A 23,466-nucleotide genomic window follows, 5' to 3' on the forward strand; every position below is an offset into this window, starting at 1 on the left:
TGTCATCCAATACGTTTTAATACCCAGCAAGAAAATGGAACCGATTCCTTTAATTCCCAAGAGTACCATCAAATCCAATCATGATATTTCCCACGTTATTCAAGAAACGTTTCAGGAAAGTTTTGGAAAAAGAGATTATCCTGAAAATATTATGAAGAATCTGACTAAATTTAATATAGAAAGTCAAGATTTAAAAGGAACTGCTGAATGTACACAAAATGTAAGTAAATTATAAGTAGCTTGAGTAGCTTTTCAGCATTTTTATAGACCAACAATATTTTGTAAATTTTTATTGATGCAATTATGGAATATTAAATTTTATAAAGTAATGATAATAAGAATATGTGAAAATATAACTTATTTATTACAAAAATAATTTATTAACAATTTATTAGTTTTACGTCATTGCAATATTGGTTGCGTAAATATATTAAAATTGCCTTAATCTTATATTTTGCACAAAAAATTAATAATGAAGCCCTTTAATAATGAAGATGTATTCGTATTTTGTGTAAATAAATGATTTCGATTCGTGGTTCGTACGAGTTGGGTATAGATGTTGATAAAGCACTTCAGAGTGTATAAGGTATAAACATGTTAAAAATATTGATAATATCTGCGCAATCACAGAATTGAGCAAATATTTTTCTTAGATCTTATAATTTTAATTGTTTTCATTATATCACTCTTTATTATTGACGCAAAGAAATGTTTTAAATGATAATATTGATTTAATTTAATAAATTGAAAATTATATTTGTTGTCCAAAATATAATTTTGAAGCAAACTTTAAATTTTATTTAATGAAGGCGAAATAAGCTTGTTGTTTTTCTGATTGTCCTGTTATGTACTGTTTATACTACAGTGTATTAATTAATTATCATACCCGACGTCGCCATTGCAAGTATGCAACCAATATCACAGTATTGGTTTTGCAATACGTAAATCGCGTACTATAAAATAAATACTGTGATATTGGTTGCATACTTGCAATGATGACGTCAGGTACGATAATTAATTAACACACTGTATTTATATACACAACTCTTTGTATTTGCAAATTACTTGTGATGCATCCAAGCGCTAATAATATATAATAAATAAATAATATAAAATTGTTTATACAAAATAGTTATAAACTTTTATGAATTATTACTCACGCGTCTAACCATCCGTACCATTGTAACCCGTTGACCCCAACACCACGTTAAACTCCATATTCTGCACATAAAGCATAAATAATCACTTCACATACGGTTATCACCATTTAGCACGCAAAGTATTTTATTTCTCGCACTAACTTTATAATTGCTGTAAAGAAAACTTTTATGACATAAATTATTAATGTAATAAATTAATGTACTAAAAGATGTCTCGCAACGAATTAATAAATAAACTTTTTTTTAAGATAATTAATAAATACAATGAAAAATCTGATTTAATAACAGAAACTGAACGTGAACTGATGGAAAATCATGGTATTTATTTAATCGGTAAAGAAATTCTAAACCAAGACAAACTTTTAACCGAAACTTTAAAATTAAAACGATATTCTTTACTTCCGGATGTTAGCGCTTTTAATCAATCTGGATTGATCAAGCAACAAAGTTTATTACCGAACCCAGTCGAAAGAGCAATGGGTAAGTGTTTTAATATTTTCTCATTAAATAAATAATTTTATTAAAATTATATTTTTATTCTTTAAGATTTTCAACTAAACTCAAATCGGCATCATTGTGTAACGCAATGTTTATGTGATTCAAGTGTAGATATAATTAAAAAGGCACCGAAAAGTCGCAAACAGAAACCACCATCTCGAAAAGATTTAGATGTTATTTTTGTAGCTAATCCAACATTAATAAGTTTCTTCGACTACAAGTTAAATGTAAATTATAAACGAACTTTAAAAATTCGCAATATGACGACTAAAGGTCGTTCTATAACGATAAAAACCCTCCCAAAATCTAACGAATTCAGAATTTCTGCTGAAACATCTCCAAGAGTCGCTCCGGGAATGTGTGCCGTCTACACGGTTGAATACAAAACCGCAATTTACAAAGATTTAAATGAATCGGTTAAATTTAATACTTTTACCGGAAAAGATGTCACCATTAAACTACAAAGTTGGAGTAATTCACCCAATTTACGTATTTATGTTTTAAAAAACACTTGTAATTTAACTAGAGACAAAAATTCTACACTGTGTCTTTCTCAGAGTGATTTTGATATCGAAAGAACGATGGCTTTGAACTCTTCAATCGATTGTGGATGTACTTTAATCGGTTTCGAAGTAAAAATTAGTTTAATTATTAAAAACGATGGCGGATTGGGAAAATTTTTCTTTTTAAATGAAGCCGATTGGTATCACTATTCGATTTTTGTGAGTATTATTATTTTGTATTAAAATTTAAGGCGGAAAAGTTAATCAAAAACAATTTTAGAACATCAATAGTTCAATGGAATTGGTTTCGGATGCTTTTAAACTTTATCCGGTTTATTTTGTTGTTGATACTGAAGAATTTGTTGAAATTATGATTAATTTTTACCCAAAACGTTATGGACTGTTTGCGGAAATGGTTTATTTACTTTGCAATAACAATACGTGTGAAGAATTGGATTTTATCGGTGATGGAATTTATTTCGAGAAAAATTTTATTACTTTCCATGTAATATTACAATTTTACCTTAGTATTCTTTAAGCCTAGTTTACATGGGCCGAGTACTTTACAATTGTAAAGTAAACTGATCTATTGAGTAAGCAAGCAGGTATATGAATGAGTGTGGCGAGTTAAGTGGATAGTATATTTGCCCTCCACTTCCATGAACTTGATCAACACCAATAGATCACATCAGTAGTCTCAGGGACCAATTTAAGATGATTTCCAAATTTAGAAATAAATGTTTTTGCCGTTTATTGGTTTAGAGTGCTATATTCCATATATATTGTATGCAGATTAAGCAAAAAAATGATTTTTCTATTTTTTATAGTTGCTACTGCTTTTGACTTAATTTCATAAACATCCATCAGTCTTGTTTCCTGGCTGTTCTAATGTTGGTGACTTACCTGCAGAACCCAACCACTTTACGTAAACAACTACAGCTTGAAATACAGCTAGTTGCTTGGAATATAGCACATGGGTCAGTTATCACAATGAAAACTCTTATGAACCCTCAATCATCGCACATCTCGGCTTAGACATATTTCAGTCTAGGCGTAGGTTCGGTTTTCTGGTATATTTCAGCCATTCCGAATTTGTGCCTGAACAGGCTGAAGACGCGTTCGAATAGGACGAGTTATGGACTGTTATGGAATTAGGCATCAGATTTCTCGACCCATCTAAACTAGGATTTAAATTGCACTAAATATATATCTCTCGACAGTTATAATTACTTTAATTTTTTATTCTTTTTAAGTTAAAACAAAAAGATGCAGATCCATTTTTCTTGGATATCGATTCCGATTATTGTCTTCACGTTGGAAAAACCTTAACATGTCAAACTGTTAAAGCCCAATTAAAAATATCGAATATTAGCCCTATAAATTTAAATTATTATTGGTCGATAAGAAAATCATCGAACCCAACAGTTTCCGATTTTAAACATTTAGCGTTTCATTGGATAACAATTGAAGATGACACAAAAAGTATTCCTTATTATAGTAGTAAAGAATTTTCGATTCGAGTTCAACCGGAAACAACCGTAGAAGGACTTTATAGAGTTGTTTTGTGGTTGGTTTCATCATAAATTAATTATTTTTAGAATAACATAAAATTTTTTAGTTTGTATATTGAAAATATTCCTGAAATAAGTCTTAAAGATCATCAAAATTTTAATGTCATCGAAAGAAATGATTCAAAAGAAGATTTGAAGGTAAGTTTATTTATAAATTTGATACGTTTATGATATATTTCTTTTAGGTTCTTGACGTTTTAGTTGGTGAAGTAGAACTTTTATTAGAAATTGAACCAATCGGAATTATAATCGAACCAAATCCAATTGTAGTTCCTAATTTTAAACACACCGAAACCATTTTGGTTTTATCCCAAACATGTTACAATCTCCAATGCCAATGGAAGCGTCATAAATCAAACCGTTTTACTTCAATAGAACCGAAAGTTTTTGAATTATATGATAAAATGGAATGCACGATTCTAATTAATGCCGATGGGGAATTTAATGACATCGAAGAACAATTTTTGTAAGATTGATTTGTTACATTTATTTAAATTATTTTAAATAATATTTAATAGATTATCAGTAGATGGAGGTTATAAACAACAACTCCGTGTTCTATTAACCGCTGATGCTCCAAAAGTAGCGTTTGATCGACCAATTTTAAATTTTGGCGATTTAATGATTAATTTTTCTTACGAAAAATGTTTATTTGTTGAAAATTTAAGTGCAGAATCGGTTTTTTGGGAAGTCTACGAAGAAAACGACTTTCAAAATGTAATTTATCCCACAGAGGGTGTTTTAAAACCGTATGGAAAATCCCAAATTAATTTCGCCCCAAATACAAAAGTAATAATCTATATTAATTTGATAGAAAAAATGTTATTAAAATATTTGTAGGTTTTAGGTGAATTTCAATCATTTTTAAAATTAACTACAAACTTCTCCCATTCGAATGATTTTGATTCGATTTGTAACGTAACTTATAATATAACCCAACCGGATCTTTTAATCCATACAAACACATCAGAATTTCCGATTTTATGCCCAGAAGATATTCTTTTTGTAGGAAAACCAACTCAAATGCACATCTGTATTCATAACGTCGGCAAAGTGATCGCAATTTTCTTTTTTGGAACACCAACCGGGGGTTGCGTAAATGATTTTGAAATTAATCTAAATCCAATCGTTGGAATTATTAAAAATGGTGAAAATATTCACGTTGATGTAACGATTATACCAAAATCAATGGGGTTTTATCAAGACATTTATTTACCGTTATTCGTTTTGGGTTTAAATAAAATAATTTTAATTAGACTAATGTGTTTAGTAGGAGATGTTACGGTTAATATTTATTTGCCGTACGGAAATAATGATTATAGTTGTATTTTATGGCCTAAAATTGCTATCGAGGAATATCCGGACGTTTATGTTGCGGAAGGACCACCTGATGACATCATCAAATTCCAAGATTTCGTCGAACCTGAATGCGAATCTTATGGTGGAAATTTTAACGAAAAGATTTCTTTACCTAGTTTTAATCCTGAAGAAGAATCAATTAAATATGATTACTTTAATTTATTAGATGGAGCACCTACTACAACAGAATTTTCAAGTTCCAGTGAGACAACAACTACAACAACTTATAGTACCACCACAAAAACAATTAAAGATAGAGTTTTGGAATTGTTTAAAGGAAAGGCTAATTTGCAAAAATATTATATCGAATTTCAAGCGGTCCCTTTAAGAACACGTATGTAATTTAATTTTGAATTTTAATATTTTTATGCATTAACCCTGTAATGTATAGTACTATGTTTTAATGCAAAAGTATGTTGTTTGGGAAATAAAAAAATGATAAATGTTACAAAGATATGAATTTTTGCAAGAAAACATCTAACATGTGATACCACTTCTTGCTTTAATTCACACTCTCCACTCCATTTCTCATTAGACAACGCACATCTGGTGTGGATAGGAACACGATCCAGTCGAGTCATAACTGATCGAGAATGTTAATTAATTGTTTGTTAACGGTATTTTTCAACGCAGGTCAATATATCGACTGATATTATATAAAGGGTTAAATCATTTAGAATATATGTATAGACATTAATTCACTTTAATTTTTAGCGGTTAAACAAACAATTAAAATCGAAAATTTAACTCCTGGTGAAGGATTAGTATACATGGAAGCGATTAATTTTTATCCAGAATTTGAAAGAATGAAAAATCTTAATGATGTGTTGGCTGAGTTGAAACTGGCTAAATCAAGTATTTATAATTATTTTTTAATTATATTACACTTAACCGCAAAATTAACGCACCACTTATATCTTTCGATTTATTATAATTAAAATCAAAATTATCATACATTTTGAAAAACATATTAAGTATATAATACATAAACAGAAATATTTCGATAATAGCAATAAGTTTGACTTAAATGAATTGTAGAAAATAAACGAAACCTGAAAATAAACAAAATCATGTAAAATGATTATTATTGTTAGGAACACCAAGATCTGATGGTTTCTTGAGGGATATCTTCCCATACGCGAATAAGACTTTGTCGCAGCTCGTCTAAGTTGTTAGGTGGTGGATGTTAACTTCCAATCCTCCGTCCCATTATGTCCCAAAGATGCTCTATTGGGTTCAGGTCTAGACTACAGACTGGCCACTCGAGGACTGAAATATTAACATAATTTAAATATGCAGTAACGATATGTGCCGCATGTGGCCTCGCATTATCCTGCATAAGAATGAACCCATCGCCAATGTAAGGTGCAAAAGGTATCACAAAAGCTTCTAAAATATCTGTTATGTATCGTTCAGAATTCAGACGTCCACCATCAACGATAAAAAGTTCCGTGCGAGCCTCTGTATAATGTGGTTTCTCGAATGTTACATGTGGAATATCTTTCATTTGGTCTTCTGTACACTCTTGGACGACGATCAGAACTTACAAGGCAAAACCGTGACTCATCCGCAAATAACACCTGCTCCCAATGATGGATTTCCCAATCCACGTGCCTTCTTGCAAAAGCCAATTTGTTTTTTCAGTGGTTTGCAGATAATCTGATACCAGTAGCTGCTGCCCGATGTCGTAAGTTTTGAGTACGAAGTCTTCTTCTTATGGTATCTTGACTAACAGCAGTGCCATGAACCTCGCTTAGTTGTATTTGAAGGCTTCGTGCAATAGTGAACCGTTCCCTAAAGTTCCCGCATTTGTAGCTTGTGACCTGCCTTGGCCACGTCGTCTAGCATAATCGTTGGTCTCTACAAATCTCTGCAGAACCCTACCTATCGTTATATGAGCCACGCCAAACCTTCTACCAAATTCGCGATTTGTTAGTCCTTCATTGGATAAAGTTACAATTTGAACACATTTATCACGATCTAGCACGCTCCATTATGTATTGCACGAATGACAGTTATCTTATCAATTGGTAAAACAATTAAAAAACAATGCCTATTTTTATTTTAGAAGTGAGGCTTATTTACTTAAAAAACAAGCCCCTCATGAAAAGCTGTTATGATTTCAAAATTAAATAAAGAAGATGGACAAATCCTATACAAACTATACTATAACTGATATTAATGAATCGGAAATATATAATATTTCTCGAAATAAAACCAAAAGTCAGAGTGGTGCGTTAATTTTGCGGTAAAGTGTATTTTGTTAATATACTTAGTAAAAATTAATGATTTTTAGATAATTAATTAAATAACTTAGGCTCGTTACTACCATCTTCTGGCTAAGCTATCTAAGGGATTATTACCACGATTACGGCTATTTTACGCGCTCTGATTGGCTAGTAGATAGGTTTATCTATAGGGTAAATTTAACTAAAACATGGTAGTAATGGACCTTAGTACACTAGAATAGTGTATATTATTATGTGTAGGGTTCTAGATAATCGGATCAGTATGGATCACTTAGAAACGATAAAAAATCGTTTCTAGGTGACGAACCTACATCAAAAGGTGTTGTTTTAATGTAACTATCCCAAGGACAGTAGAATCTAACAGGACTGCTACATCCATTGTATTTTTGTAGTCCACTAGGGATTGGTTGCCCGCACTCTACGTCACACTATTTGCCACGCCTGGTAACTGTCTGCGTTTTTAGAGGTTATGTGATAGACATTAATTCGTCTAAAAACATAAAACTTCAAAAATAATATGAATACGTCTAGGATATAACCTCTAAAAATACACAACAAACACATAGACCATAACAACAGCTGGGCGTGGAAAATGGTGTGACGTAGTTTGCGGGCAGGTTGTCACAACAATGGATGTAGCAGTCCTGTTAGATTCTACTGTCCTTGTAACTATCCATTTTTTAGATTTAGTTTGTTCGAAAATATTGTATACATTTTTACACTTATAATATTACTATGTTTGAATATTATTTCGATAAATACAATTCAATTAGTTTTTTAGATTTCTTAGGATTTTTTGTGAATATTATACTTTGTAATTTTTTTCCATAATACCTGCAAGGTTGTTGTAAAGTAGCATGTTTGTCAAAAATGCAACTTGAATTGGGAGTTAAACTAAAACGAGCAATACCAAGCCTTTTTTCCTATCAGTTTTTTCTTTTATTACCAGTACCTTTCAAGTTTTCTCTTTCTTATCTACACCATTTGTTGCCTTTATAACCAATATCCAGTTTTCCTCATCTCCAGTCTCTTTTTTCTCATTTCAGTTCCGATGCATTTTCCTTTTTCTATTACCAGTCTTCTTCTTGTTTTTTTAGCTTCCCTCCTCTCAATGTATTTTAATTTTTGCTTATGCAATATCTATTTTATAGCATAATAGCAGTTACAATTTTTACATCAGTTGAGAACAACAAACAAAAATTGTTTGTTTGTTAGATACTGTACAAATTTTGTTTCTTTCCTTTATTACCAGTCTTCCTCGTTTCTGCCCTTCCTTTCTTGTCTTTTTCCAGTCTTTATTTAATGCCTTTAATTTATTACTAGATTGTATTCCGTTTTTCTTTGATCTGAAATAAGCTAAGTGCGTTTCTTACCATTACAGTTCTCTTTCTAGTCTTTGTTTAGTCATTTTCTTTTATTATCAGCATCATTATTGTCCCTCCAGTTTCTCTTTGCTATTAGAAGTCTCTGTCTAGTGTCTTCCCTTTTTGTCTAATCGTTTTTAAATATCTTTTTTCTATTACCAACCTCATTCTAGATTCCGTCCTCCTTGCCCAGCCTATTTTTTTCTCTTTTCAGTCTATATTTAGTATGTTTCATCTATTACTAGTCTGTTTCCAGTTTTCTCTCCTCTGTTAAGTTCTTGTCTTATAGTCTTTTTTAAGTGGCACTTTTCTTTTTCCAGTCATTGCTTAGTCCCATTCTGTTGTTACCAGTATCGTTATTGTTATTCCCGTGTCATTCTTTTATTACAAGTTCTCCTCCCTTTCTATCCAGTTTCTTTTTTCTCTTTCTAGTTGTTTTTACTGACTTTTTTCGATTGACAGTATTGTTCTAGACTCCGTCCTTTCTGCTCATGTTCTTTAGACTCTGTTCAGTCATTTGTTTTATTACAGACTACACTCTACTCTTTTATTTTTCTGTCTGCATTTTGTCGCTGCAGTTTTTGAGAAATAAATTTTTGAAATGATCGACAATTTTTTCGAATTTTGCAATTTTCGTCGATTAAGTTTTAAAAATTTGTATAAAATCCATTTCTTGGAATATGAGTATGAAAATTTCCCAAAGTGTTAATAAAAGTGTCTTCTTTCCAATGATCCAAATTCATCAAAAATCATCAAAATTCGTTATAAAATTCATTTCATGAAGGATCTTTGTGGAAATATCACCAATTATTAATTAAAGTATCCTCTTTTTAGAGTTGCTTCGTGAGTTAAATCAGCATCAAAAAAGTTGATTTTGTGTCTTGGATCCAAATAAGTTGACATGTCTTATCAGCTTTCTTATTAATTTCATTTTTATTCAAATATCGCAATAATGTGACAATGTAGGGTATCACTTCAGAAATGCACCAAAAGTTATAACCATAATGGCCGGATAGATATACCGGATATCCGGTCGAAGGGGATGCCGAATATCCGGTATCCGGCTTTTCGCAAATTCAGTATCCGTTCCATCTCTACCTTTTATACTTTTCCTCATTTATATATTCAATCATGACTTTCTCATTTTAGTCTCACTTCCCTCTGTCCAGTATCATTTTTATATTTGTATCTATTTTGTAAAATGTTAAAAATTACAATTTTTAGAACAACCCAGAACAATAAGTAAAGCCTCTAAAGCAGTTAAAGACACTCACCATTACATTGACTTTCTAATTGCTGTAATTTTGAGTTTCTTTCATCAATGAAACGCACGTTGTTTTGGAACCTCCTATTTCGTAAACATGATATTTAACATGCAGGTTTTGAAAATATCAATATTGTGTGTTTATTCGTTAAATGTATACCATATTTTAGAAACAATTGTAGATGTAAGCGTAGTTTTTGTTGTAACAATTTTTTTTAACTTAATCTTTTGCTGCGTAGAATACACTCGTTAAAATCTTTATTACATTTCTGTAATTGCGCAGCGAAAAGTTTACAAAAACACCTTTAAAGAAGCAATTTTTCAGCTGTATGGGATGAGATTGTAACACCAGAGGGAATCGTTGTGAAAATAGAAAACCAATCCAAAAATTTAAATTCGTTCGAAATCATCGAATTTGACGTTTGGGTTTACGCAACAACTTGGGGTTATTATTTAGAAGAAATCGTTGTGGATATAAGTGAAGTATTACCGTTCACTTTTAGCGTTTTAATCGAAGTTCTTGGTTTGCCTATCGAATATCCAATTGGGTTAAATTCGATTCGAAAAGAACCAATTTTAAGGTAAAAATTTATTTAGATAAAACCATATCAAATTTATTGCAAATATAGATTGGGAACTTTATCATATAAATCAGACGATATTCAAAGGCGGGTGAAAATCGTAAATACAAGTGTTTGTGCGATAACTATAACATGGAACGTTTTTATGAAAGTTGAAAAGAAAATGAAATCGATTTCGATCGCCTTAGATTTACCTTTATCGGACGATTTAGAAGGTGGTTGCGAATCAAAACCGAAATTGGTGATTTTTGATCAATATCTAGGAAAACTAAATATCAAACAATTCAGTGTAAAACCAGTATTATTTACAGTTTCAAATTATTTTAATGATTAAAGTATTTAAGGTTGAACCAAGAGTGTCAACAATCCCGCCACATAGTTTTGTTTACGTCACCGTTACAACCAACGTGAATAACTTCGATGAAATGTACTTAGATCAATCAATTCATGCCCATTTAGTAGGTATAATCAAAATTCCTTGTGAACAAAGGTAAATGCTACTAATTTTATTTTTTTACATCTTTATTTCATTCTTTACATTAATTAGATTACATGAAAATTTATTTGTAAGACCACACGGAGACGAATTACTACCGACAAAATTAAAAATAACACTTCAAATTTCACTTCCAACGATAATATTAGACGGTTTTGATGATCAAAAACCAATAAAGATGACAACTTTCGCTTCGGATGTCTTGCATAACGAGCAATTTTCAACAACACGTCGATTATTACTTAAAAATACCTCAAAATCGCAGGCTTTGGTTTATTTAGACGTTGATAAGCCTTTTAAAGTTGAAAAAATCATTGCACCTAACATAATAAGTAAAACTTTTAAAGGAACCATACCTTTACACCCCGAAGATACCATGGAGGTGTTTCTGAGTTGTTTTTTGTGTAAAAGAGATATTTTGGAGTTGGTGGAAAGTTTAAAATTGGGCTCAAAAGGTTCCGATTTTTCCAACATCGATTATGAGGAAAATTCTTTAACCATTTCAAAGGATTTGTTTGTTTTTCAACGCGAAAATTTAGATAAAACGATTCCTTTGGAATTGAAAATATTTTTTCCTATTTTTAAAGCGAAACCGATTCATATTCAATTTGGTAATGTGTATATTGGAAATACAGCCAAGCAAATTGTTTGTATACGAAATCTAACAAGTAAATTAATTTAATGTTTTTTTTTATTTGTTAATGATTATTTTTTTTTTTAGTATCCCCACTTAGTTTTAACGTTTATAAAACCAGTAAATATCCTGAGTTTATTATACAACCAACTAATGGGATTTTGAAACCATTAACAAGCGGAGAAGAGTTTGTTTTATCAATTTTTTTTACTCCAACGTAAGTTTTCTTTGAATTTTTAATTACAGTTAAACCTCGATATAAACATTAGCATTAGAACTAACACTAGACCTACGTGTCGTAACGCGAATGTTTCTAATAGTTCTAGGTCTAATGTTAGTTCTACTTTTAGTTCAATATAAATAACAACAATTTAGCGCTAAATAGCAAGTAAAAGTAGAACTACCCTCCTTGATTTATACATCATGTAGACAACTCGGGGAATACCCCGAGATTATCTATTAATATGGAATAGAGCAACTTGGAGAATAACCCAAGTTGAATTCTATATTGAAATATATTGATGTATTAAATAAATAATATTAATAGTATGACTTAAAAATGTCTTATCCGTTATATCGAGGTTAAACTGTATTATAATTACAATTTTTTTCGATTATTTAGTGAACCTCAAACGTATCTGTTATGGTTTGCTATTGAAACGACTTTGCCGCATCATTTTGCTGTTATAAACGTGGTTGGGGTTGGAACTTATGATGAAAATTATTATAAACCAGGGTTGCATTAACTTAAATTTTTTTTTATTTATTTTAAATTTATTTTTTAAGTTTATTTTTAATTAAACGCGAAAAAATTTTAAATATATATAAAATCTAATCTTAAATCTACTTCTTACAATCTTTATTAGTAACTATTAATCGATCGTTATCTATATTTCTAAATGTTAGAAATCGGTAGATGTTTAACCTTGTCTCAGCGTTTATGTCCCAATTTCGTCCTAAAATCCATATTCGATCTAAAAGTAATCAGAGTTGTTTCGATCAAAGTTATGAATTCAAATTTTTCGTTTTAACTTACCATAATGAAATAAAACGTAGGATGAACAAGAATAAATAACAGCGAAAGTCTCATAATCTGTGTAAAGAACTTGATAAGTTGCCGCGCCCGGTAAAAATTGATCAACAGGTTTTGGTAAACTTGAAGCGACTTTAACTTGAAAAATGCTGGGGTTCTTCTTTGCTTGTATACCTAAACCTCCAGTTAATTTTTTCGAACCAGATCTATAAAAAAATTAAAATAGAAACTTTTAATTCTTAAAAATTAAAGTTATAATTAAAAAAGTTAAGATTTTTATTGTGTTTTAAAGCTAATATGTTAAGGCTGCCCTACTGACCATAAAATTCTTTAGCTTTGGCTGCAACTTTTTTTCCTTCCCAAAAATCGAATAGTAAGTAGTAAAGTTGTTTAGACATGTTTTTTTTTTAGTTCAACCGTGAACGTGAGCTACTACAGAGTAAACCGGCTCTGCGCTCTGTGAATATAAGCACGTGTATATTCATAATGCGCAAATACTACGACAAAAATAAATTATCAGGAATAAATCATTAAAATAATGAAAATAATTATAACATTAATTAGTGCCACAAAATAATCTCTTATTACAAAAAAAATTGAATCTAAATTGAATTCTTGACTGTTTCGAGTTAGACAGTTTATATTATATATTTGACCAAACATGTTCAGCGTAGAATGGCATTAAATGAGGATACTCCTTATATACAGTATGGTTTTTTAAATTTATGTTTAGTGTTGAAAAGGCTTAAGTCAATTGACTTAGATCTTTTCTGCACTTAACAGTTGCAATCCTGATTTCTAGTTATGTCGTATTGGTAATGCATCGAAGTTACCTTCTTTACATACACCTTTCAAAAAAAGGTTTCATACCTTTACTTTGTAATTATTGGAACAAAAAAAGTAAAAATCGGCAAAATGCTTTATTTAGTCTTCGTGCTATCACACAGAATAGATCTAGGACATAGAGATATAAGCGGATTGTTAATGCAAAAATTAAAATCGCAGAAAAAGATAACAAACATACATATTGCTGCTAAGGAAAGTAATACAAATATTTAAATTTCAGACTTAATGTGAAAATCATGCATTTTTGATTGAAATCTTTACTCTGAAATTTGGGCAGCCATAAATTGATACCATGATTAAAATGTGAAGAATCAAATTTAAAGATTAAAATTTCAACAATTTAGCTGCTGAGCTCATGGTTTACAAAAAAAAACGAGACCCAAAACATTTTGCACTGCTTTAAAAGAAGCTATTGAAGAATATAAAACCTAAGTTGATTCCCTTGTTTTTGCCTTAAACTTTCTGCAACATTTGCATCTATCAAATATTTCTGTGCAAAATATGTTTTACAAAGCATAGCTAACAATCAATGTATTTTGTATACATAATTTAAAGGGGTATGTCCAAATGGGGTATGTACCTTCTTCTATGATTTTACAGAGACATATGTTCCCCGTTAAGAAATTCAACATATCTAGTGATAATTGGCCAGGGCAAAACGAAAATCAAAAATATAATGCAAATTTTAAAAGAACAAGACCTGCGGCTTAACGAAATTGAGAGCAGAATTTAAATTTCTGTCAAACGAACTGCAGCACCAACATGAATTGCAAGCACTCCTGTGCATGGAAAATGTTCATTTATGTCTTATAGCTGAAATTCATCTTACTTAACTGAATTCACCCGGATAATATAGCTCGCTGAGGCAGTGCATTGGTTATTAAAACTAATATCAAACATTTTGATGAAAAAAAATGTGTGACTGCATGGAATAGTACACCTGTTATTAACTATAGACTGAATGGTCTTAATTTTCCAAAAGAAATAGAAAGCCCTGAGGATAAAGCATTGCCCAACAGATTCACCCAACAGCAAATCATTAAAATAAAAAATATCAGAGAAGCATCAATCAGCAAGTTTCTCTCAAAACTTATTGCAGATAGTAGCACTCAGCATTCACTTTGGAAAGCTACTAAATATTTAAATATCTGATCCTATCTATATGTAAGATCTATTGTAACTTAAGTCCTCCAATTGTTTAGGGCAAATGTAGATCCTTGATGAACCTTAGTAGATGTCAGACGTACTTTACAGACAATTTTATGTCTTAGGCGGCCTCTGGCAACGCATTCATACAGTATATGTTCAGCAGTCTCTGACTCGTCGTTATAAAGTCGACAAGTTTGATCCTCCGCTTGTCCAATGTGGAAGAGATGGTATTTTAAGGGCGCATGGTAAGGAAGCCTTAGAGCGACCTTAGATCCCTTTTGCTGAGGCATAAAACCTCTTTGGTTTTATTTTGCGAAGCAGTATCATACTCTTCGCTTATCTGTGACCTGGATGTTCTTTCCAGCATAAGGCTACTTTTGAGGCCCCCCACTATTGATTACCTGTTTTAAGTGACTTTTTGTAGTCCCCAACTATGTTGGGGTCCAATAAAGGGCGTTTTCGCTGCTTCTTTAGCCAGCTTGTCCATCATTTCATTGCTCTCAATGTCGCTGTAACCCGGAACCATAGAGTAACATCATTGCCCCTACGAGTTCTCTCAGGTTGCTGGTACACTTTCTGATCAGTGCGGAGTCACACGGGTAGGCCTGAATTGTCCGATTGTCTGTGGATATGTTTATGGATGCACCTTTTTGTCCATTTTTTAGGTCCAAAACAGTGCAAAAGTTTTTAGGCCGTGCTGAGGCAATTTAATGCGGCTATTTGGTCCACTAAAGCCCATACCTACTCCGCATTCATAGAATAATAAATATCTGACCCTAGTAACGTGCGAAATTATAAAAAGATTCTAAACGAAGACTCTGGTCAAACTAAATACTTTGATCAATGCGTGTATACGGTTAATCTATGTTCCTGGTGCATGGAAAGTGAGCAAAATAAATAAAATAATGGTTTCAAAACATGGGAAGAACCTAAGCGAAGTGAAATCATATTGACCCATTTTACTATTACTATTTATGTCAAACTTGTTTGCGAAATTGATCTTGAACTGCGTCAAATCTATTTTCAATCAAACAACCCTGACAGCATCTGATCAGTTTGGTTTTAGAAATAAGCACTCGGCCATCGTCCAAGTACATTGGAAAAACATGAGAATAGACCTACTTCATAAACTATCTACTAACTTTTATAACTTATTGATAAACCTTTAAGTCGTGCTTATTGACAAGACGATGAGCTGATTAGCATACCTCTGAGCTATATTCTAGTATTCGGTTACTTCTTAGTCTGATCAATATAATCAAAGTGAATTCGAAGGGTGCACGAGGAGCAATTAATTACGACATTTTTCGTAGACAACACTAAATCTTTTGCACACATATAAATGGAGATGGCAGATTTTGGAGATACCATGTAGATTTATTGTTTTTATTGATAGATAATATAAATACCAAATCAGTGAGATTTTCTACTACTTATTTAATCATATTTTATGTCAAATAAAATCTTAAAATTTTCTCTTTAATACGAATTAAACATCTATGTTCAACACCTAACCATATGTTAAAAACTTAAATTATCATTTTTATTACTTACAATCTGTTTAGTCTGTTAACAGAAATGTTAATAATCCCAGGCCTTTTTAATTGTAAATCCACACTTAAACACTTTGTATGTAATTCCCAAACGTAAAAACTTCTTTCTATTTCATACCAACGGCCAGAAAACTTAAAATAATGAACATCACATAATTTTATTTGGTTGATTTTTTTCTTGACTTACTTTGTCGATGTTAAAATCTTTGATGGGTTCTTGTTTGGGACACTTTCGTATTCCTAAAGAACTCACGTGTTGTAAAATGAGCGCAAAAACGATCAGTTTCATGATTATTTGTGTTATAACCATCATTATCGCTTTAATTTTCAACTAATTTACTATCAGCAAATTTAAACGTCACAAATAATAATTAGTCGGAAGTAAACTTGGAGATTAAACGAACCGAAATTTATAAATACGACAACATTCGCTTACTAGACGTATTTTGATCTCAATAATTTATCTCTTTCTCATTTAAATGACGTTCGTTAATAAAGTTTGATAAACAACGAATTTTTAATTTTATTGTATTAATTTCAATTTATGGATTGATACTAATTTTTTTTATTTAATATTTTAATATATTTTAGGTGTCTAAAAAATGTATGAATAAGAATCGATAAGAAATCCTTAGAATTCCTTAACTTCCTGTGTCTTTATCAAAAGAATGTTGCAATTTGATTATTAGTAGTGATTAATAATTATATTAATCCAACTGACCTTAAAGGAATCGCTTAAAAAAAAGTTGTATGTTACGTAAGTAAAGCAACTCCACAATGAAAAAATCCTTTCCTTCAAACCAATATGTTAACCGCAAGGTTTCACGAGGTTATACATAAACTATCACTTTTCATACGACTCAAACGGATATTTACCGGAACTTTACAAACTAAAAATTTAATTTATTTTTTTAATTTTAATTTAGGTTAACGTTTAATTATTTATCATATAAAGATTAGTTACACTTTATCTAAATTTTGAGGTATTAACTTTTGACGGCATTAATATTTTTTATCAAAAATGCTGAAATCAGTAGAATTAGTACAACTTAATTTTTAACAAAAACATTTCGCTCTGTATAAAATTCTAAAAAAATATGTCATTGTTTAAACTTAAAAGTAATTTAAATTACGCGTTCTGGTTTATTTTTTGAAGAATAAAATTTATAAGTTCTTACACGACCTTGAACTTTTTATAGAGAACAATTTCTCGTAATACGTAAACGGCGTTTTGCTTCCTGTTTTATTAGATGTTGAAGTATTTCTTGTCTATATTGTAATTGTTGACTGTGATAAGCATTAAGTGTTAGTCGATAATGAAATCGTATCTCCATAATTGTTTTTGCAGACTCCCCACTTCATAACACACTTTTATATTCCGTGTTCTTTCACCATATTTATTATGAATGAGGCAATGTATCGCCTCTTATTCATCAATAAAAGTTGAACTTTTCAAATTCTAAGTCTATGCTCGTATAATTTTGACTGCCTATCACGAGTAAATCTTAAATTAATCGTCTCCTTTTATTTTTTTAAAACCAAATGCCTCAAAAATGTCGGTCTCCTATTTTTCTTCAGATAAATTGCACACAAAGTACTAAATGTGGCGTTAATTTAAAATTTTTTTTTAGCATGTAGTTTATATACAGGTGTCTCACGTAACTGGTTCGTTAGAACTTTTTCAGGTTCCACTATTGGTAGAGATTTGAACTTTTGGTAGCATGGGTTGTTCTAGAGTTATGTCTATTTTCTATAGTTATGGTCAGAGGTAGACCATAACTTCGCTATTTTAAATGGATGCCAAACTCAAATGATATCAAATTTAGACACCTATATTGGCTTATTGGCAGAAAATCAATGCTATCGCTAAGAAACAAGTTGCTACTATACAAGCAAGTATTAAAACCAAAATGGACATACGGAATCCAACTGTGGGGTTGTACCTGCAAGACAAATACAAATCTGATTCAAAGATTCCAGAACAAAGTACTAAGGTGCATAGTGAATGTACCCTGGTATATAAGAAACACCGACCTCCATCGCGAGTTGAAAGTAGCATCGGTGTAATCAGAAATTGCATCATTCGCATCTAAACATGAGAAGAGAATGCACGATCATCCCAACATCGAGGCCATCCAGCTTCTCGACAACGAGGATGTCCTGCGTCGCCTTCAGAGGATGAAGCTGTTCGATTTAGTGACCTAGTGCCCAGTAGTAAAAATATGACATTTATCTATATTATGGGTAAAGCAGACTGGACCACTGGGAAAAGCTGCAAAACATTATCTAGTTTAATTCAGTGTTAAAATAAGTAACTAATTAGTACTACTATTTATTTACTAGGTGTTATACAAATGTGCCATGCATAATATAGAAAAAAAATTGTACCTACCAACCGTTTTAGTTTTTGGCACACCTACAGATATATTATAGGCTCAAAGATTTATTCCCCATGTTAACCTAAGAATACCTACTCTTTAGAGGAAGGCCGTTGTTCTCATTAAATTTTTATTAACATTACATTTGATCATCTTTCCCAGCAGATCATCTTACCAGATAAGTTAGTTTGCGGCCTTGTGCTTCCTTCGTATAACACAATTCTGAGGTAGGTGAGTGCTTTTCACACACACGATAGTATAAAGATAAAGAAAAGAAGTTCCGAACAGTTCTGAACCTTTCTGCGCATACATGTTGCATATTATAGTAGTTTAGCAGACTTGCATGGGTTACGATAGGTTATCATCATAAACAAATTCACTATTTTGTTTGCAAAAGTCCTTGGCAGGTTTACTTAACATTTCATCTATGCCATTATCTTAAGGATCCTTAAAGAATTTTGAAAACCATCTGGACCATCGTTTCGTCTACAGTTTTTTTGTTGTTGAGTATATTGTCCAGAATTTTTCATTAGTTTTTGCTTCAATTTCGTTTCTTTTGTTCTTTTGATTGCGGAGTTTTAGACCACCTCCTTGCCTATGATGGGCATGATCTATCTTAATTTACTTAATTTGTTTCTTCGTGCATTCAGTATAAGAATATTGGTCTCTACATTTGCATCCATATTTTGGCCGTTCATATATGATCAGTTGGTATTTAAAGCATTGGCTTGCACCCAACTTTTTTCTCTTGGGTTCGGTTTTCACCATTAATATACTGACACAATTTCTTCTCTCCTTTGATCTTGGCTACGTTCACTAGTATTAGCAGCTCATTCCCTTAGATCTTCTTAATCTACTTTTACTTAGATACCCTCAGGAATTTCTGTTAGCGCAACTTCCAATTCCATTTTATCAGTGAGTTGGAAATAAATTCTTCCACTAAATCGGCAGCAACCTAAGAATGTAAGGTTGAGAAAGTCAAATCGTCAAATGTTACCTATCTATTTTCTTTTTTGATAGTCTTTTAATGAACCTCTTCAATTTAGATGGACTCGTTAGGTAACAATGCTATTTCGCAATCTATGGATGACCTTTCTTCGATACTTCATCTATCAATTTCCCAATTAAAATCTTCAGCGTATTAATTTTTGACACTTCGCAGTCAATTAGGTCTTTGATTTAGAAAAATTCTTTATTTCTCTCAACCCGTTTTGTTTCTGTAAAAAGCTTTTTGCTTGATATTTTGTATTACTTACTTTTTACCTTTTATAGAAACGTTTTTTACCCACGTACTGTCTTCTTACTACACCTACACCTACTCCTGCTACTTCACACTATACACACCTCAATTATAAATCTAATGAGACTTGGAACCAGTTGAAACATTGGTGCAGAGGAGGATGTGAAGAAACAAATACAGAGAGCAAATTGGGCCTTCAAAATGAAAAAAGCTAATCGAAGCTTTTTTCATTTTGAAAAACAACAACATACAGTCAGTCCTCAAAAAATATGGAAGGTCACCAAGATAATATCCAACAATTTGAGGTGACTGGAGGTGATATCCAAAAAAGACTTTTAGGAGAGAGCAAACCAACAGCTCATTAGTGACCAAGGCAAAGAGAGGAAATGGTGTTGGATGAAGGAGCCTCATGGAGCAATTGAGTCAGCGTCTAAGAAAGACGTGGAAGAGAACTGTTGAGAAAGAAGTAATGGAAGCCGGGAAACGTGGAGAGAAGTGATACGCCTTGCTGCCAATGGGACTAGATGGAGGAATCTGGTTGCAAGAGATCCTATGCTCCACCAGGAGCGACAGGAAATAAGTCAAGTAAGTCATGTCATGTTTAGAACCTATTTTTAAATTTTTCTTTGAAATCTTTGCAAAGGATATTTTGAAATAAATCCTATAAAATATTTATTTCGCAGTTTAGAAGGAAATTTTTAAAAGATTAAAAAAAACTTACCGTTTTTTTCCACCTACATATTCCTCCTACGCCTTTTAAAACCATTTTGTTGCTTAGAATTCAAAAATCGATGAATAATCTGCTTATACAAAAAAGATGTAAATGTTTTAAATAATTTATTCTTTTATTAAAACAACACTTTATTTACAATATTATAATCTAATTTAAAAAAAGCAACAATTATTTTTTTACAAAGTAGCGTAAGGCGAATTAATGTTTTTGTGGCTTTTTTTGTAATAAATAAATTAATTAAAAAGGAAACTGTACAAAAAATTGTTTGATCACAGGCATTTAAGTAACAAAAAAACAAAGTTAATAATAGTAATTTATGTATCAAGGCAGTAAAGTTATATTTAAACAATTCAATAAAAACGTTTTACTGCCGAGATGCATATTATAGTTTCTCTACAATCCAATTTCTTAATACTTTTTGTATTTGGGATTGTAGAAAAAAATTTAACAAAGGAAATCTAATTCTAAAACAAGCATTTTGAAGCAAAAATCGAAATAATCATTAACGTTAAATTAATTTTAACGAAATTAGAAGAATCCGTTGAAAAATCTAACGAAATATCTTCAATTACATGTTCGTTTTCGAAGTTAATAAAATTTTCTTGGTCACTTTCAACTTTTTTTTCTTTCTTACTTGTTAAAATAACATTGTGACAAGTCTTTTTAACGAAATTCTCCGTTTCTAGCTGGTTACATTTACCGTTCAAACAAACGGAAACGTTCCTATTTTGAAAAAATTCCTTCATTTCGACGAAAAACTCACAATCAAATTGATTTCCCCCGATTAATACTTCTTGTAAATTAGGCATTTTTTTCAAAATTAATTTATAATCAAAATTTTTTAATTGATTATCTATAATATCCAACGTTTTCATTGACAACATAAAATCGTTGTTTTTTTCGATGGTTAAATTTTTTATTTGATTTTTTTCCAACCAAATGGTTGTTAAGCTGTACATATTTTTGAAATGGTCTAAATTGAATTCATCGAAATCGTTTCCGATTAAATCTAAAATTAATAACGAATTTAAACCGATTAAACCGTATGGTTGTATCGTTTTTAAATGATTACGTCCTAAATATAAAAATTTTAAATTAGTTAAACCATTAAAACTTGATGTTTGGATCTCGGTTAAATTATTATTACGTAATTGCAAATCAACTAAGCTTGTTAATTGTTTAAAATTATACTGCACTAAATAAGAAATTGCGTTATCGTTTAAATATAATAAATTTAAATTTTTTAAGTTATTAAAAGCTATTGGGTGTATATCTTTAATTTTATTCTCTTCTAAATATAAAATTTTTAAATTATTTAAGTGCTTAAAACTATCGGCTAATAAATTTTTAATTTTATTTCGGTTTAAATACAAATACTTCAAATTAATTAAACCAACAAAAGCGTCATTATGTAGATAACTAATATTATTTGAATTTAAATTCAATATATCCAAGCTTTCTAATTCAGCAAAAGTATTACTTCGAACGATTTTAAACCGATTTTTACTTAAATCTAAATGCAATAAACGTCTTAAACCAACAAAAACTTTCGTATCTAAATATTCAATTAAATTTTCTTTTAAATTTAAATACTTCAATAAATGAAAGCGACTAAAAGAGTACGGCTCGATTGATAAAACATTATTTTGAGTAAAATTTAAATAACTAACATTATTTTTTGGAAAATTAAACGTATTTTCTTTAATTACATTTAAATTACATCCAACGCAAGTGACCCAATGGGATTTATTTAACTTTAAACCGGAATATTGGAAATAAGAAGCCGAAACATTTAAACAAATTAAATGTTCGCCCCCTAAAATGCTTTGCTTTGTTATACAATTATTCTCAAGTTGTCCAAATGTTTTAAATACGAACAAAAATAAGACGATTATTTGTAAGTTGTGTTCCATTTTTCTAAAAAGCAAAATAAAAACTTTTAAATCAAGTTTTTGATTTTCCCCCCAAAATTTTAAATGAAAAACTCACCTCAGTTAAAAAACAAAAATTAACTTATAATTTAAAAGAAACACTTAATAAAAGTTTAAATAAAACTTCATAAATCCATCAAAACATCCATATTTTTTCAAATGTTTGTAAGAAGAAAAAAAAGATAAGCAATAAACAGCAGCTGTTGTTGTATAATAACTGTCAACGGCACAAGAACTCGTCTTGGAACGCTCTCTGGGATATACTCATGATATACTAAAGACAATATAATGGTTGTAACGTAACCATAGGAACCGTAGATGCTGGTGGTCAGAAGAAGGGGAAGGAGTAAAAAAAGCGGCGACGACGACGAAGGCGGCCGCGCTTCAAGGTCACAACTTGGACACAACAACGGAGGAAAACGAAAGCGCAAAAGGCAAAAAATAAAAGCAGGAAATAAAAAGGTGCGATATGAAGAAAAGAAGAAAAAAAATGATATAGAATGAAAAAAACAAAGCTTTTTTGTTTTTGCTTGAAATGTTTATCTTTTGAAATCGAGGTTCGATCAAAGATCGAAAATGGATGGGTTGGATCAAGAGTACCGTTGGGAAGGTGACCGATTTACCTCGAAAAGGAGCTGAAAAGAGAGGAGAAAGGTTAAGAAAACGACAGATGCGGTGATAAAATAAAATTTTTTAAACTTTAAAATAAACATAAAACAATTGCTTTTACCTCTTTATATTTTGATTAACTTAATTATTTTTGCTGTATGAGCACTATCGTTAAAATCATCAAGATTGATACCAAACACGTCGTGCACTGTACATCTCACAAAAGATCTGGCGAAAAATAAAATAAAAGTTATGTTTGTATGTTAAATAAGGGCTTACACACTCCCGAGTGAGTAAAAAAACCAACTAACGGTT

At 31.0% G+C, this 23,466-nt stretch overlaps 3 protein-coding genes across 4 annotated transcripts; 1 reads left to right on the top strand and 2 right to left on the bottom strand.

Moving 5' to 3' along the window:
• Nucleotides 1–13: 13 nt before the first annotated feature.
• Nucleotides 14–20,709, top strand: LOC111413501 (deleted in lung and esophageal cancer protein 1-like). 2 transcript variants are annotated; one of them, XM_071194419.1, is made up of 16 exons: nt 14–220; nt 1,409–1,640; nt 1,707–2,380; nt 2,442–2,666; nt 3,415–3,728; nt 3,780–3,870; nt 3,918–4,198; nt 4,251–4,521; nt 4,573–5,425; nt 5,806–5,946; nt 10,294–10,549; nt 10,598–10,838; nt 10,894–11,039; nt 11,097–11,713; nt 11,767–11,896; nt 19,911–20,709. In XM_071194419.1, exons 1-16 carry the CDS (start codon nt 35–37, stop codon nt 20,017–20,019), a joined length of 4,767 nt encoding a protein of 1,588 aa, XP_071050520.1. In that variant the 5' UTR covers nt 14–34; the 3' UTR covers nt 20,020–20,709. The 2 variants fall into 2 exon arrangements, with proteins under 2 accessions (XP_071050520.1, XP_022900271.2); XM_023044503.2 differs by lacking the exon at nt 19,911–20,709 and adding an exon at nt 12,302–12,537.
• LOC111413503 (apolipoprotein D-like) lies at nt 12,417–16,778 on the bottom strand. Its single transcript, XM_023044504.2, has 4 exons — nt 16,448–16,778; nt 16,262–16,392; nt 12,716–12,918; nt 12,417–12,653 (listed from the first exon to the last, which is right to left on the bottom strand). Exons 1-4 carry the CDS (start codon nt 16,571–16,573, stop codon nt 12,523–12,525), a joined length of 591 nt encoding a protein of 196 aa, XP_022900272.2. The 5' UTR covers nt 16,574–16,778; the 3' UTR covers nt 12,417–12,522.
• Nucleotides 20,701–23,227, bottom strand: LOC111413500 (leucine-rich repeat-containing protein 70-like). Its single transcript, XM_023044502.2, has 2 exons — nt 22,601–23,227; nt 20,701–22,528 (listed from the first exon to the last, which is right to left on the bottom strand). The coding sequence occupies exon 2, from the start codon at nt 22,522–22,524 to the stop codon at nt 21,076–21,078; it is 1,449 nt and encodes a 482-aa protein (XP_022900270.2). The 5' UTR covers nt 22,525–22,528; nt 22,601–23,227; the 3' UTR covers nt 20,701–21,075.
• Between the last annotated feature and the right edge of the window lie 239 nt (nt 23,228–23,466).

This window comes from Onthophagus taurus, chromosome 2, assembly GCF_036711975.1.
Source record: "Onthophagus taurus isolate NC chromosome 2, IU_Otau_3.0, whole genome shotgun sequence".
Classification (NCBI taxonomy): domain Eukaryota; kingdom Metazoa; phylum Arthropoda; class Insecta; order Coleoptera; family Scarabaeidae; genus Onthophagus; species Onthophagus taurus.

Coding starts and splice junctions, on each gene's coding strand:
- LOC111413501 (XM_023044503.2), top strand. CDS start 35: ATGGAACCGATTCCTTTAATTCCCAAGAGTACCATCAAATCCAATCAT. Junction 2,381..2,441: donor GGTATCACTATTCGATTTTT/GTGAGTATTATT, acceptor AAACAATTTTAG/AACATCAATAGTTCAATGGA. Junction 10,839..10,893: donor TAAATATCAAACAATTCAGT/GTAAAACCAGTA, acceptor AAAGTATTTAAG/GTTGAACCAAGAGTGTCAAC.
- LOC111413500 (XM_023044502.2), bottom strand. CDS start 22,524: ATGGAACACAACTTACAAATAATCGTCTTATTTTTGTTCGTATTTAAA.
- LOC111413503 (XM_023044504.2), bottom strand. CDS start 16,573: ATGATGGTTATAACACAAATAATCATGAAACTGATCGTTTTTGCGCTC. Junction 12,919..16,261: donor GTTAACAGACTAAACAGATT/GTAAGTAATAAA, acceptor ATTTTTTTATAG/ATCTGGTTCGAAAAAATTAA. Junction 12,654..12,715: donor CTACGTTTTATTTCATTATG/GTAAGTTAAAAC, acceptor GATTACTTTTAG/ATCGAATATGGATTTTAGGA.